General features: G+C 38.8%; 1 protein-coding gene across 4 annotated transcripts in view; it reads left to right on the plus strand.

The window, feature by feature from the left end:
- Window positions 1-15,007, plus strand: part of MICU3 (mitochondrial calcium uptake family member 3) — a 39,323-nt gene that overhangs the window by 14,587 nt on the left and 9,729 nt on the right. For 3 of the 4 annotated variants that reach the window (XM_079989792.1, XM_079989794.1, XM_079989793.1), the window contains exons 3-9: window positions 209-240; window positions 1,087-1,165; window positions 2,967-3,014; window positions 4,330-4,412; window positions 7,019-7,090; window positions 7,776-7,814; window positions 13,505-13,600. In XM_079989792.1, coding sequence (XP_079845918.1) covers window positions 209-240; window positions 1,087-1,165; window positions 2,967-3,014; window positions 4,330-4,412; window positions 7,019-7,090; window positions 7,776-7,814; window positions 13,505-13,600 — 449 coding nt within the window. The remainder of the gene's footprint in view (window positions 1-208; window positions 241-1,086; window positions 1,166-2,966; window positions 3,015-4,329; window positions 4,413-7,018; window positions 7,091-7,775; window positions 7,815-13,504; window positions 13,601-15,007) is intronic. The other variant, XM_079989791.1, reaches the window with a different exon arrangement.

Below are 15,007 nucleotides of genomic sequence, written 5' to 3' on the forward strand. Positions count from 1 at the left end.
GCAGCCAGTGCAGTCCCGGATTCTATCCCTGATGTCTTCAGGTAGGACTGAGGAAAACTCTTGCCTGAAACCTTGGAGAGCCAACGCCAGTCAGTGTAGACAGTGCAGAACTAGATGGAACAGCCATCTGCTCAGTCGATAGGACAGCTTCTGTGTTCTTGTGCTATTGAAAATTTTGTGTGAGTAATTATTTCTGTATTCATTTTAGGGACAAGAAAATGGAAGTCTCTTTCAAAACAGGTGAGCTTCAATCCTGCACAACAAAGAATTAGGATTTGCCTCAATGTGTGTAATTGTTGTATGTGTACTATCTACAGTTACTTTATATTTTGAGAGGAATGTCTGAAGCACTTCCCTTTGCTTGAATTGTATAAATAGCTCATAGGTGTGAATAGATTGACATTAAAGTATTCAGTATTGGGTGAACTGGTGTGGTGTAGTGATGAAGAGTCAAAAGCTGAGGGCCCTTCTTTCAATTCCCAGCTCAGATGTAACTCAGATTGGTGACTTTAGGCAAGCTGCTCCCTCATTTTCATTTTATGGAGATGATAATGCTAGCCAATTCATATTGTTGATGTGAATGATGTGAATGCATATTTTTATTACAGTCGTACCTCGGAAGTTGAACAGAATCCGTTCCGGAAGTCCGTTTGACTTCCGAAACGTTCAACTTCTGCTCCTGCAGCCAATCAGAAGCCGCAGAAGCCCTGTCGGACGTTCGGCTTCCAAAAGAATGTTTCAAAACCGGAACACTCACTTCCGGTTTTTGATCGTTCGGAAGCCAAAACATACGAGTTCTGGGGCGTTCGAGAACTGAGATACAACTGTATATGTAATCTGCATTCCATCATTCTACTTTATTAAACGTTTGCATGCTATTATAATCTAGACTTTCCAGTATCTTGTACTATGGGATTTAATCCAGTTCTTTCCTCTCTGTAGTGTAATATGGTATATATCTACTAAGAAGTAAGTTCCATTGAGTTCAAGGGTACTTGCTTTCAGGTAGGTTTGTAGAGGATTGCAGCCTTATTGAGCCTTTTTATCACATAGATAGTCGACTTTCTTTTAATTACTGTTTTACAGGAATTGAATCAAATACTTGTAGAAACTCCACCAGTTTGGAAAGGGTCATCAAAACTCTTTCGTAACCTCCAAGAGAAAGGTACAGAGGAATATATGTCTTCTAGAATATGAGATTCCAGGAGTTCCAGGTTCTTACCCAGGCTTTGTGTTTCCTTTGAAAATGAGGCACAGCGGAATCTGCAGTGTCTTTAGGATGCATGGTTTATTTACACATATATGCAACCTGAGCCTACGATGGAGGGGATCACAGCATCAGTACCCCAAAATGGGTCTTGTTTCTCCCATAGCTGAAGCCTTTGATTCAAGCAGAAATCAGGCATGGCTTTTTCTGTTGTTTTACAGCCTCTATGTCACATCATAGCAAACTCTGCCCTCAAATTCCCACTTTGTGCTACAACTGATTCTTGAATTAAGAGAGGGGCCCCTCTCATTTGCTGTCTGGCACAGAGCCCCTTCTCTTTCACTTCCCTAATGGCTCATCACCTTCCTTTTGTTTTCCTAATGGCCCATCACTCCAGGTGATTTCCTCATCAGGAAACTGGCCTGCCTTATATTTTACCATGGGCTGAATTCCGTGTCTGGAACCCAGAAACTCATAACACAGGGGAATCTGGCACCCACAAACTCACAACAGTATTTACCTTAAGCCTTAGATTGCCCTTTACCTTTTTAGAATCTTCCCTCACACTAGCTATTACTGTTTTGTGCTGATTATATTGCCACCTCAATAACTTGTACCTAAACGAATAGTACTGCCTTCAGCAGACTGAGCTGTAATTTGCCCACAGGATTTTTCTTTGTTGCCTGCAACCTTTCCAGAATCTCTCTCCCAGAACAGCAAGAGCAGTCATCCAGAACTATCTGTCTATTATAGGATTCAATATACTAGTACTGACAAAAAGCAGAAATGTGTTCAAGATTTCCTAGATAGCTGTGTTCTTGTCTGCCTGACATACTTCACAAGAGCCGCTTTCATTCATTGGTCTCCAGTAAAGTGACTTAAATAGACCATTTTAAAGTCAGGGGGCCTTTGTGTGTGCAGGCCTATCTAGCCAGGGTAAGCCCTGACCTTTGGAGGCAAATGGTCTGAAGGAGAGTGAACAACATTGTTTGTGGTGCAATGAATAAATAGGATGAATAAGCATGATGTGGAAAGATCATTAATCGTTAGGTGACTGAGACTTTCAGTGAAAAAAATTAAATGCCAGAAGTGTGATGGCTTAAATGAGCAGGCTAGATTAGTTGTGCAACTTTGACTTTTTTATTTTTGTGGCAGTGAGCATATGGGAGGTAAAAGAAAAAGACTTTCTAACAGTTGTCAGATTTTGCAATCCACTTTTGAGGGTTTGGAGTGTTGAGCAATAAGTTCATGTGGTTCATGCTCTTTTAAGCTGAAATGTATGTTAAGTTTCAGTACACTTGAATCTGGGCAAGCATGTTGCTTTCTTTCCAAGTAATTTATATAAAAGGTATTTGTAATAAGGTGTTGAAAATAGTTATGACAGAGGCATTAATAAAGAAGAAAAATGTGATTAGGCAGAAGTCAATTCAATGTAACCCATTTTGAGTACTTACTTGCCAGAATAGTGTACTTTAAAATTTGATTTGTATGTTTTTCTAAAGAAGCAAAATTCTGTGGCGGGAGAGGTACATCAGAGAAACAGAGGGGGGAGGTTCTTATGTTCTTAAATAAATAGTTATATATCTAGCATAACTCATTAGCCAAGAGAGGCTTCTTGCAGATGAAGGAGTTCCAGAGTGTTTGTAGAGTTGCCATAGAAAGGGACTATGATATGGGCAATCCCCCATTATTTACTCTATGGCTATTAATCTATGACTGCAGGAATAATTTAAGTGATTTGTTGCCTTGCTCTTTTCAGGTGTGATTTCTTACACAGAATATCTGTTTCTATTATGTATCTTAACAAGTAAGTGTTCAAAGTAAAATTTATATCCTATATTTGTACATTTCATTCCATTTGATGCTGATTAAAATAAGTCGATATTTTTGTGGAAGGGGAAAACTCATAATTTGCAATTTGTTCTTATCTGCTCATGATGAAACATTACTGGAATAATTCAGTACAAAAGTACAAAAGACAACTTAAATCACTGTCCTGGAAGCAGTACTGAACATGTTCTTTTCCATATTCATTCTTCTGATAAATAAGTCTGTTACTATTTCAATCAGTTACCACAGTAGAAGTGAAACAGGATCTTCTATTGGCAGGAGGCAATACCAAAATAAGTTTCAACGTCTTCCTTTCAATCCCAGTTGAAGGGCTGGTTCCAGTGCATACGTGATACAATCTTCCATGTGACTATCCCATTTCAACTTAGAATACATGTGTGGCATTTTTTGTTTGAAAGATTCCCACTCCTCAAACTGATGTAATACACCCGCTATCTAAATGAATGGGGTGCTGCTGTCAAAAACTCATTAGTGAACTGCTTTCTAAAATTGCATGTTACCGTGGAGGTTCCTAGGAATTATGTGAAGACCTAAGATTCCACCTCCTCTGCACAACAGCCGAGGGTCCTGTCATGAAATAGTGCTGCAAGAACTGATAAAAAACACCAAGTTGGTACGTGGTCTTTATGATTTGAGCAAGGGTTTCCAGAATGTGACCCATAGACCACAAGTGGTCCATGAACTTCATTTAGCTGATCTGCAGTGGCAAATCTACAAAGTGACATAGCTTACATGTGTGTGAAGACTCTCAATACTTTTCAGGTGGTTGGGATGGGGTGTTGGTTTCAGATTACAGTGGTACCTTGGGTTACATACGCTTTAGGTAACATACACTTCAGGTTACAGACTCCGCTAACCCAGAAATAGTACCTCGGGTTAAGAACTTTGCTTCAGGATGAGAACAGAAATTGTGCTCCGGCAGCGGGAGGCCCCATTAGCTAAAGTGGTGCTTCAGGTTAAGAACAGTTTCAGGTTAAGAACGGATCTCCGGAACGAATTAAGTACTTAACCCGAAGTACCACTGTACATGGCCTTGTTGCCATGCTGACTGGAACTGGCCCACAGCTATGGGTCAAAGTAGAAACCAAACATTATGTATGTTTAAACACAAAATTGTCACAGTCGTGTAGTATATGTCTGATTTTAGGCAGTCTGATTTTAACAGCAGAAGTGAGGTGAGCTGAACCCTCTCTGCAGCTCATCACCCCAGGTGTATCCTTTTAAATTGCTTTACTCTGTTACACCTTTCCCCTCTTTTTTTCCTTTGGCAGAGCCACATGCTGGTTTTAGAATAGCTTTCAACATGTTTGATACAGATGGAAATGAGATGGTGGACAAAAAAGAGTTTTTGGTGGTACGTATATTATACATTGCCCTTTTATCAGCTTCTTAAGTGTGTGTTTGTTGTATTTATGTATGCTGTAGCAAAAAACTTTTAAGTAAAAGTTGTGAAATTGTAAATCGGGGGGCAAATCCCTCTGATTCAAGAGTCAGCAACTGGATTGTCTGAAGAGGCCTTTGTATCCCACCCTCAAAGCATGTACACTCTACAACAACTTATTTCCCAGTTACTCACTGGAGTATCCCAGTTGGATACTCCAGCTACAGTATGTGGCCCCACTATGAAAAGGTGGCACTAAGGAACCATGTGGGTGGTTACCTAGCAACCATGTGCATGGTACACTCTTGTGATTGTGGTGATAAAGCAAACAGCACATGCTTCGCAGAGGAGATGAAGTGTGTGGTGGAGTAGGGAGAGAGTTGGGAAATGTGGGTGAAAAGAGAAACATTTGAGACTGAAAAACAAGCAAGAAGGTAGAAAGAGAGAAATGAAAATGAGAAATTTCTCCTGTTTTTCACTGATTGGATAACTACATGGTGGGTACCACCTAGTTAAGCTACAATCCATGGTAACAGTTTGGAGATGTGGCAGTTTGGAGATAGAAAGAAGGGGTTGTTGATCATTACATACATGGGTATTTTAATATCAGTTAGTAAGGGAGAAATGACACTGTGCTGTTGTTTCATGAGTTGGTTATGCAGTAGCAATATGATGACAACAAATGAAAACTTTTTAAAAAAATCTCCATGGCAGGTTTGGGTAATCTTTGACCCTCCAGATGTTGTTAGAACTCTCATCATCCCTGTCCATTGGCCATGCTTGCTGAGGCTGGTGAGAGGTTGTAGTTCAGCAACATATGGTGGACTACAGATTCCCTACACCTGTTCTATGGTATAAGCCTTGTGAATTGTGACCAACCTTTCAGAGCAAGAACCACACTACCATCTGTGTTAGAATATATATATATATATATATATATATATATATATATAGTATGAATGGACAAAAATCCTTAACATCTATTCTAAAGAAAAGCTGGATGTTTAATATGCCCTCAAGCTGCTATTTTAACATTCATCTGTAATACTAAGAAAGGCCAAGCAGACTCTTAAGTGAGTTCTCATGTAAATAAAACCAGTCTAATTAAGGCAATGGCGCTGCCCTTTATTAGGTCCCATTGCATAAAGAACATGAAACGTGACAAGGAAGAGCTTATAACACCCAGTTTTTCCTGTATACAACACCACACCAAAAATTATCCAAACTAAGTCATCAAACGCTTTACAAACTTTTTTTTATTTAAAAAATCCTGTTTGCTTATGTCATAGGTTTGAGGTCAGAGAACAGAGGGATTTTGTTCCCTTGATACAAGAGATGTTGTTTTGTCCTTTCTGCTTTCAACAGTCAATCCCATTATTTTGTTTCAGACAATGTTCCTATGAAAAGTGCTCTCAGATTAATTCATGTTCACTGTCGTACTCTTTGGTATCCTGTAGCACTTCTTCTGCACAAAAGGTTCATTTCCAGAAGATCAAATGAGCCTTATTGATGAGTGCAACAAGATCTTCCTCCCCGTATCTGGTGTAGAGGAAATCAAAGCATGAATTGGAGTTTTTAAAAAAGATCTTTCTGCTTTTTCAATTACCAACACTCTCCTTACCATTTCATGATGGATTGACCTTACTTTTTAGTTTACGCCAATCTGAGGTATTTCAAATGCTCAGAAAAAGAATATATTGTATAGTCTCCTGGGACTGTGCTACTTCAGAATGCAGATGAGGTTTTGCATGTTTGAAGGCTTCCCACATTCTCTGTGCTTAGAAAACTAATATGCCATGAAGAAGTCTAGGCTAGATCCTTCTCCCTAAGGTAATAGCTTTCTATATGTGGGAAATTTTTGATGAAGGGAACAATCAAACATGAAACTTCATCCTGCATTCTAAAGTTGTAAAATTCCAGGGGGAGCAATATTCTTTTTCTGAGCATTAGAATTGGCTCTATGGCTCATTATCTCTTCATGGAGTCACAATTTGCAATGGAGGCTAGGATTGGATTGGATTGGATTGGATTGGATTGGACTGGTGAACTGTGCTGTGGTGGGCACATTCAAGTTGCTTTATTATTGGAGATAGGTGCCTATCAGTCCAATATGTAAGGAGCTATAGATCATGTTAGTCTAGTTGCCTGCTGATAACAAAATCCACTGCAGAACTTTCAGCTCTGTTTCTGAGTACTTAAATTGTATCTCTTGCTCAATATCTCTCCATTGGTTTTTATGGTGTCTTTCCTACATTTACAATTGCACAGACAGCACACAGCGAGAGTGGGATAAGTTTGTGTCAATTGGCACCTACGCCACAGCATTGCACTTGCTTCTACCTAGAGGTGAAGGTGGGACTCAGGAGGAGAAAATGTGTATTAAAAACTCCATTATGTTTGTTAAAAATAAGTTTAAATATTAAGGGTGCAATCCAACAAAAGTTAGTTGCAGATAAGCCTCACTGCATATAACTTTTGTTAGATAGTGTCTTGAGGCATTAGTGTGTGATGGCTTTATGTCTGTAAATATCCTAAGACAGAGGAACGACTGTAGGGAATACAATTGGCTTTTTTTGCAGCTGCAAGACATATTCAGAAAGAAAAATGAAAAGAAAGAAAGAAGAGGAGATGAAGAGAAACGTGCTATGCTGGTAAGTATTGAGGAAAGAAACCTGTGGACTTTCTGGTTTTCTTCGCATGATTATTGGTGCTCTATTATCTCAAATACTGCACAGAGAATGTTAAGTTTACAGTAATAATCACAAGTACATATTTTCTATTATGATGAACATATAGCTTCATTCTCTGAAACTGAAAGTGAGACATTTAGAGAGAGGCAGGAGTACTGGTATCCCAATCAAAGAAATGTAAAGTCATTCATAAGAATGGGCAGAACCACTGGGTTCCACTCTGCTAGCTGTGGCAGTGATCAGTGGTTTGCTATTTCTAGAGCAGCTGCAGAACCAGCCAGAAAGTGGTTCCTACAGAAAACCAGGCTTACTACAGCAATGCTTCTGCTCTGTTGGAATCCTGGTTTCCGTTGGAATTCTGTTGTGGGTGAAACTCTGTTCAGTCCTTCATTTTTGATAATCCTATTGCTGTGGTGACAATAGTTTGTTTTGATGACCTGCTTTTAAAAAATCTTAAGAACATTTTAATTTTAAAAATATTGTTGAACTTGTTTAATTTTAAACAAAGACTTATCTTTAAGTAAAACTGTATTTCATAACAAGTACAATGGAAGTTGTTATGCCCTAACCTACTGTTATCTTTTCTTTTTATCCTGGCTTCATTTTGAAATGCAACTCTTCATTTCACTGTTCTTTACTATATCAGCATCTCCAGCTTTATGGATACCACAGTTCTACTAATGCTGTATGTACTCCAAATGTATTATACTTCTGAAGTAGTAAATCTATGTGAAATCAGCATTCACTACAAGAAATGATGCACAGTGTTAAAACCAAAATGTTCAGTTTTGATAAGAAACTGTTTTAAGGTTGCCTGGGTGGAAGCCTTAAGTAACAGGAGAGGATGCAGCTGTGATTTTTTACTGGCACCCTCACCAAGAGGACTCCAGTTTTACTCTATAGCTGATCTGGAAGGAGGATCAGTGAAGGGGTTGGTGGAGGAAGCTGGTAGAAGGTGTAACAGTTATTTGTTATTTCACTGCTGCAGAACTTTTAGAGGGGTGGGCAGGATCTTTCATTTGTAAGCCATCAATTTTATACTGAAGAAATACTTGGCCATTTTTTTATATAGCATATAGGCAAAGTAGAAGCACGAGGGATCACTGCCTCAATAGGTTCTTCATTTTTCAAATCCCTGGTAGATCAGACTCTCTGACTGTTCCCCAAATGCAAGCTTTATTCCTCACACTAGATAATAGATTTTCCTGTTTTTGTTGAGCTCACCATACCATTTAGGGTAGGTGAGGTTATTTTGATAGGATTGTAGTACTAGGGGCAGGATTCAACTAATGAATAACTATGCAAGGGCTTCTGCAACAGGGATTTCCCCTTTCCTACCTTGTACATTTTCTGAAATTGGTTCTGGAGGGGTTGGGAGCCCTTTAGCAGCAGCATGCAGGGAAGGAGGAGGAACTGTTCTGCCTGACAAGTTTGATTAAGTTACAAGAAAAAATACAGGAACTTGCTTCTGCCCCCCCCCCCCCCTTTCTTTCATATTGTGAGTTACTTCTCTGGTGCATGGCCTTGGTGTATGTTTTCGCATGCACTGCATGTGCCTCATCACTGGTTGAACTGAAAATGTCACAGCTAATGGCTTTAGTATAACCTTTTATGCAGATGAAGCATGTATAATGTAAAAATACTAACATCCTTGGTATTGAGTACAGCAGATAACATCAAGTATCAGGCTAGTTAGCTAGTATTTTTACAGTATATGCACACATGCGCACACATACATTTCCTCTCACAGAATTATTCCTGGATTGGGCTTTTCAAGCAAATACATTTTAGGAATGGTACCCCAGAATTGGATACCGTTTTCCTTGTTTCACTGTTCACACAATATATTTGCCTGAGAATCCCATGATGAGGATTATGGCAATGAGTATTTGTCTCACAATTTCCTCCATTGGTCCATGCCTTCTAGGCACAGGCCTGAGAAGTTTTTCTTTTGTCCAGCCGCTTACTCAGCCCCAAGTTGAAATGCGAAGGTACTGTACTACCATTTTGTTGTGAAGCCTTCCTTGACTCTTCTAAACAGATTTTATTTGAAAAAAGTGCATTGATCAGGAGAGGTCACAACTATAGAACTATTTATGTCATGGATAATACTTATTGTGAAGGTCTTCATCTGTAGAATTTTAGGTTTAAAATGTAAATGATCCAGAGTTAAATATGTGCATGCTTATGAAGCAATCCACATACCATTGAAGCTAATGAGAAAGGTATTTGCATGCACTGTATAAATTAAGATTGGCAATCACAGCTACATGACAATATATATTATTTTTGTTTCTAATGTATTGATGCAGACTTCAAAACTATTTTCTCTACTGCTGGAATTAGCCATGAAGTTAAATGCAGTGTAACTTGGTAAAGCTAAAGCTAAGGAATACTATTTTTTAAAACAAAAACAAAAATTCTTGTGACACTTTAAAGGCTAACAGATTTATTCACAAAAGTTCACAAAGTTTTTAACCATAATAGATTTGTTACTCTCTAAAGTGCCACAACAATCTTGGTTGTTTTTGCTGCAATAGACTAACATGACTGCTCCTCTGGAAACCTTCCCCCCCCCCCCAAGTCTTTCTTCACACTTGTTTATTCCCTGAAATCTAAGTTTAAAAATGATTAATATCTAGATTTAGCTGCCAGCACATGGCTGCATAGATGGATGTCCAGGGTCCTGTCACTCCTGGGTTCACAATATTCTCCACTTTTGAGATTCATTCAATATCTTCCCCTCACCCCCTAAAAGAAGAATCTTGGTTTTGCCATCTCTGCTGCAGCACCTCAAAGATTTGGAAGAGAAGAAGAGAGCTCAAGATGGTTTTGTGGAAAGTGCTTTACACCTTCATTTGCCACTTTGACATTACCCAAAAATTGTATGAGTGCAGTGACAAATGGTTTTTCCTGTCTCAGCATATGAATGATGCCTCTGAGGATTGAGTCAGCATTAAGAGCACTTCCCCTTGTACCCAAATCTATGATATCAGTCAACGTGGAAGGAATGAGACTTTAGAGGATCTGATATTCGCCCCCCACATATTAAATGCCTTGACAGCCTGCTACATGCATCTGCTTATCCCTTGAACCAAAGGCCATCAGGAAACTGCTCATCATCCTTTTGTAGTTGAGGGACGCATAACCCCCTCCCTCTGTAGACAACATAACTCTTCCTCAGGACACCCTCCGTCAGGAAAAGCACAACTACTGCTATCTGCCAAGGACATTCATTATTAGGTGTGGAATGGACGCAACAATTTGGACGTGGCTTCCCAACCATTTCTGCATTCTGCTGCCTACGTATATACTATACTACAGGGTGATTCATAATAAAGTGTACAGTTTCAATGCACTATAAAAAAGAAGAATGTAATATGTTACCTGTAACAGAATTGTAGGGGAATGTTTAAAGTTTTTTTTATAAACAGTCACAGATGTTCTTTGTGTGCACCCTTTGTCACATGACACACATTGAACCGGTAATCCATTTCTGCCCAAATACGACTCACCCTGCACATTGATTTTCCCAGGCTTTGTTGAATGGCAGTGCAAACACTATTGATGACTTCTTCCGATACACACAGTCGTCCAGGACTTCTAAGTTTGCACAAACAGCCCGTAGTTTCAATTTTTTTTATACCAATCATAGATACATTTTCTGCTTGGAAGTTTTTTTCTGAATCGCAATCAAAAATGCCGTCGCACAGCAGTTACAGATTCTGTTTTGCTCAGTTGAAGAGCACAAAACACCTTCTCCACTGTACACACAGCCATTTGCCAGACTAGTCACATGACACACGCGCTGTCGCCTACGTCACTTCCCTCAGTAGTGGAACACAAACTTTATGAGTACATCTACATCACACTTTGCAGTTGTGGTCCGTGTTGTTGCCTTTTACTGTCTTACAGCATCTGGAAACTCTATACTTCATTATGAATCACCCTGTATATTTAATGTAAATGGTCTTAGGTACAAACATTAGCAGCATAATCACAAGTCACCTTGAACTGCTTCACTGTGTCTACTTCTGAATTTTGCTATGGAATCTGACAGAACCACTACAAGAAAACAGAATATTACGTTAAATAGATTGTATGACCAAGCAGCTCTTGGGTTCTGGTGAGCCCCTACTTCCCAATAGAGGATAGTTTTTACTGGCAAGTTCAGATTGCACCACTGTAATGTGTCCTGTAGTTCATTCCATCAGTATTGCTGGTGTCACAGGAACCTGTTGCCCATCAAGCAACCATAGTCACCAGGAAATCAGGCTTAAGTAGATGTCAACACCTGGTGCTGTGTGCTTCTAAGAGCTGCCTCCATGGACTCGCAGGACAGTCTCCAGTGAGACCTATCTTCACCGTCACCTGAGCAATCCTACTCCAGTCAGGAAATCCTAGAATAAGGTGGATATTACAGTAATGTCATCCATCAGTATCTCCCACTGACAGCTGTCTCCATGGAGGTGATACACACCAGCTGCTGAAGTAACGCAGCTAAAGTGAGGGATTTCCCACCTTGAAATATTCCTATTGCAGCAGCCGCTGAGAACTATCTCCATGGAGACAGCTCCCAAAGGGACCCAACAGCAAACACAGAGACATGCAAGGAATGTGAGTACAGGCAAAGTGTAGGATGGAAAATCTTTCCTTCTGCCCTGATCCTTCTGCCTACTGTGAATTATTTCACTTCCTTGTTTATAGTATGTGTTTCTCACCTTTCTAGATACGCTACCCCATCTTGTCACTATAACATTTAAGGATGCTGCATTTATAGGTATAAGCCACATCCATTCACATCAGGGGAAGACTGAGATGCGATTTATAGTGCTTTCAAATGACAGCTACGATGGCCCTTGAAAAAAAGAAAAAAGATACCAAATCTGTAATGGCGTGGTTTTCCTACTGCATGTCCTCTGCATTTTGAACCATAGGAAAGGAGGAAGAAAGAGGTGCTGTAGTACAGCACCATGCCAATACCTTCACCTGAATATAACAAGAAACATTTTTTAGAAACCAACCAAACCACAAGCACAAAATCATTTTGTATAGAGAAAGACCCTTTCATTAACTACATAAGGTGATGATCAGGACTGGCAGCTGTGATAGCAGCAAACAAAGACTCCCAACACACACCTCTTGCTGTTATCTCATGAAGGATCTATGAGCTGAGTACCGGACTTGTCTTGGAAATACCTGGTACGCTCCTAGATTTTTGTTTCAGGTCTCTGTCTACCACACTCCATCCTCTTCAGCCTCTCAAAACATAACTGTGTCCAGGATTTCAGCACAAAGCTTCATGCAATATTGCTGGCAAGTTTGGAGTCCCAGTACTACTTTTCTAAGCACATGTGTTTGAAATTGATGGTACTTATTTCTGACTATACTTATGGATCAGAATGTCAGCTGAATAATTTTGGTACTTTTCAGAAGGATGACATAGTATACAAACATGCACATTGTAAGCTTCACTCTGTGTCATCTGACATGTCACTACAGAAAACCCAACATGAGAACATTATTTCTTCAGATATAATTAAAGATAGCTTTCTTGCCTGAAGAAAAATATCTAAAGTAGCTAGAAATATTTATATAATATATAGAGAGGGTGTTCTTTTTATCTTTTCATATATGTTGGCTACTGATCAAAACTCCGAGCATAATCCAGCCAAATTAAATGTCACTAAATTCTTCTGATTTCAGTAGGAGATAGTTAAGCGTGTGCTTAAGTATTTCCCATTGAAATAAATAGAACTTAAAATTCTTAATTGGGTGGGATCTTCCCCATACTTCTTTTAAATATAGTAAGAGTAATACTTCACAAACTTGCTCCAATTAAGAGAGAGTTCATAGGCTCCAATTAGGAAAGAGTTCAGTGAGACAAATTAGTCGTGACTGAAATCCCATTTACTTCAATGGAGAACCATGACTAACTTTTTCTGGAATGGACCCACATTTCCCCCCTAAAATAGAATGGAAAAAAGTCTAAGATTCTAGTGGCACATGAAGAAGAAAACTTACCACATGAGAATCATTCTTTTTTAAAATGTGTACAAAACTATGTTTGGTCCCATATGCAAAGCTATATCGTAATATTTTTTAAAGTTGGCAATATCAACCTAATAAGATTACATCATCATGAATAAGAAAGTGATTCTCAGGGACTCTGCTGCTTTGAAAAGGGCAATGTATTATAAGCAATGCGTTGTACAGTATTTTTCTTTTTGTAGGAAAAATGGAGAAGGTGATCACATAGAGCTTTCTCTTTTTGAAGATTAGTTAGCAAAGATGTAAAAGTGTATAAGCTGCTCTTGGTTTTTATTACTTTATTACCCCTTCCTACCAAACCTATGCATCTTGAAAATTTTGCAGGTGCTAAAAACAGAAGGAGAGGACCTGGTTCCAAGAAGCTATTGGGATACTCTGAGACGTAGCACAAGCCAGGCACTCTTTTCGGACCTTGCAGAGGTATAACAAAACCTCTGTATGGTCCATGAGCTGTTCTTCATTTTTCTTTTTCTTTTTCATATTCCATTTTATTGTGTATATTGTAAATATTTTAAACTTTATAATTACCCCTCCTCCTTGCTTTGGAGTTGTTGTTTTTGTTTTCCCCATGGTTTTTGTTTGGTATTTACATTTGTGATATTTGTTGCATAAGAAAAACATGCATTTGACACATACTTTAAACTGCCATATTTCTTGTTTACTAACAGTGAAATAATTGGTTTTATTTCATTCTTGGAATATTGGATATCTTTTTATTTTATTGCATTATATTGTATTTTGAAAAGATACTTCACAGTTATAAGTATGCCTATCTTAAGAACTAGTCTTTTACATTTGAAAGGTATAGATAGGTTCTGTGCTTTCAGAACCATCTGATGATAAACATTTATGTTTCATAAAAGCATAAGTGGGCAACCTTTCTCTATTGAAGGGTACATTCCCTTGGGGTAAATCTGTCAGAGACACATGCTGGTTGTATGTGGAGCCAGAAACAAAAGTGTTATAAATTAGCTAACTTAGAATGCTGCTCCTTACATAGCAAAAGTGGGATGAAATTATAAAAACCCAGGAAAAATACAGAGGAAACCAACTGGAAGCAGAAAACACTGTAAGGATGGAATGGGACAGCATCATAAAAAATTGAGGGACAACATAAAATGCAACTGGGAGCTGCTTGTTGCCTACCTGTGGATTAAAGGAACAGCTCTGCCTGGTAACAACCATTGTACTTTGGAATAGCTTCCATTTATGATTATTTGGGCACAGCTTATTTTAGTAGACATGAAGTTGGGATTAGGCATGGGCAATTGTTTGTACTGTTGCATGAGGGGTTGTGCCTGCCAAGATTCCCTTGTCTACATAACTATTGAAGGCACAGAATCCCCACTGCAAGTTGAAAATTCATCTGACATTACCTCTGTGTCTTACTTGCTGATGGGTTTAAGCCCCGTTTGGTGCATCTACAGACCTCCCAGCTAGACGAAAGGCAATTTTCATATTTATGTGAGACTGACAAGGAAGACATTTGAGGAAGAGGAGACATTTAGACTTCTTTAAATGAAAGGAATGAATGCATTAATAAACACTGACTTGAGGCTATGGGAATTGAAGAGGAAAAGCATTTTATTTGGGAATTTAGAATTAAAGGGTTTCAGACAGTATGTGCATAGACCCTGATAGAGTACTTCTGCCTAGAATAAAGAATTTTCTGGTCTTTGTATATCCACCCTAGGATATAGTTCATACACAACAAATTATTCTCCATGTTAAGCCCTTTTATAACCATTTTTTCTTTCTCATCCACTGATTCATATGATTATTTTCATGTAGATATAGGTGGCTTACTTGTAGAGTATTGAGTATAAT

Source organism: Podarcis cretensis (assembly GCF_951804945.1).
Source record: "Podarcis cretensis genome assembly, chromosome: 9".
Taxonomy (NCBI): Eukaryota; Metazoa; Chordata; class Lepidosauria; order Squamata; family Lacertidae; genus Podarcis; species Podarcis cretensis.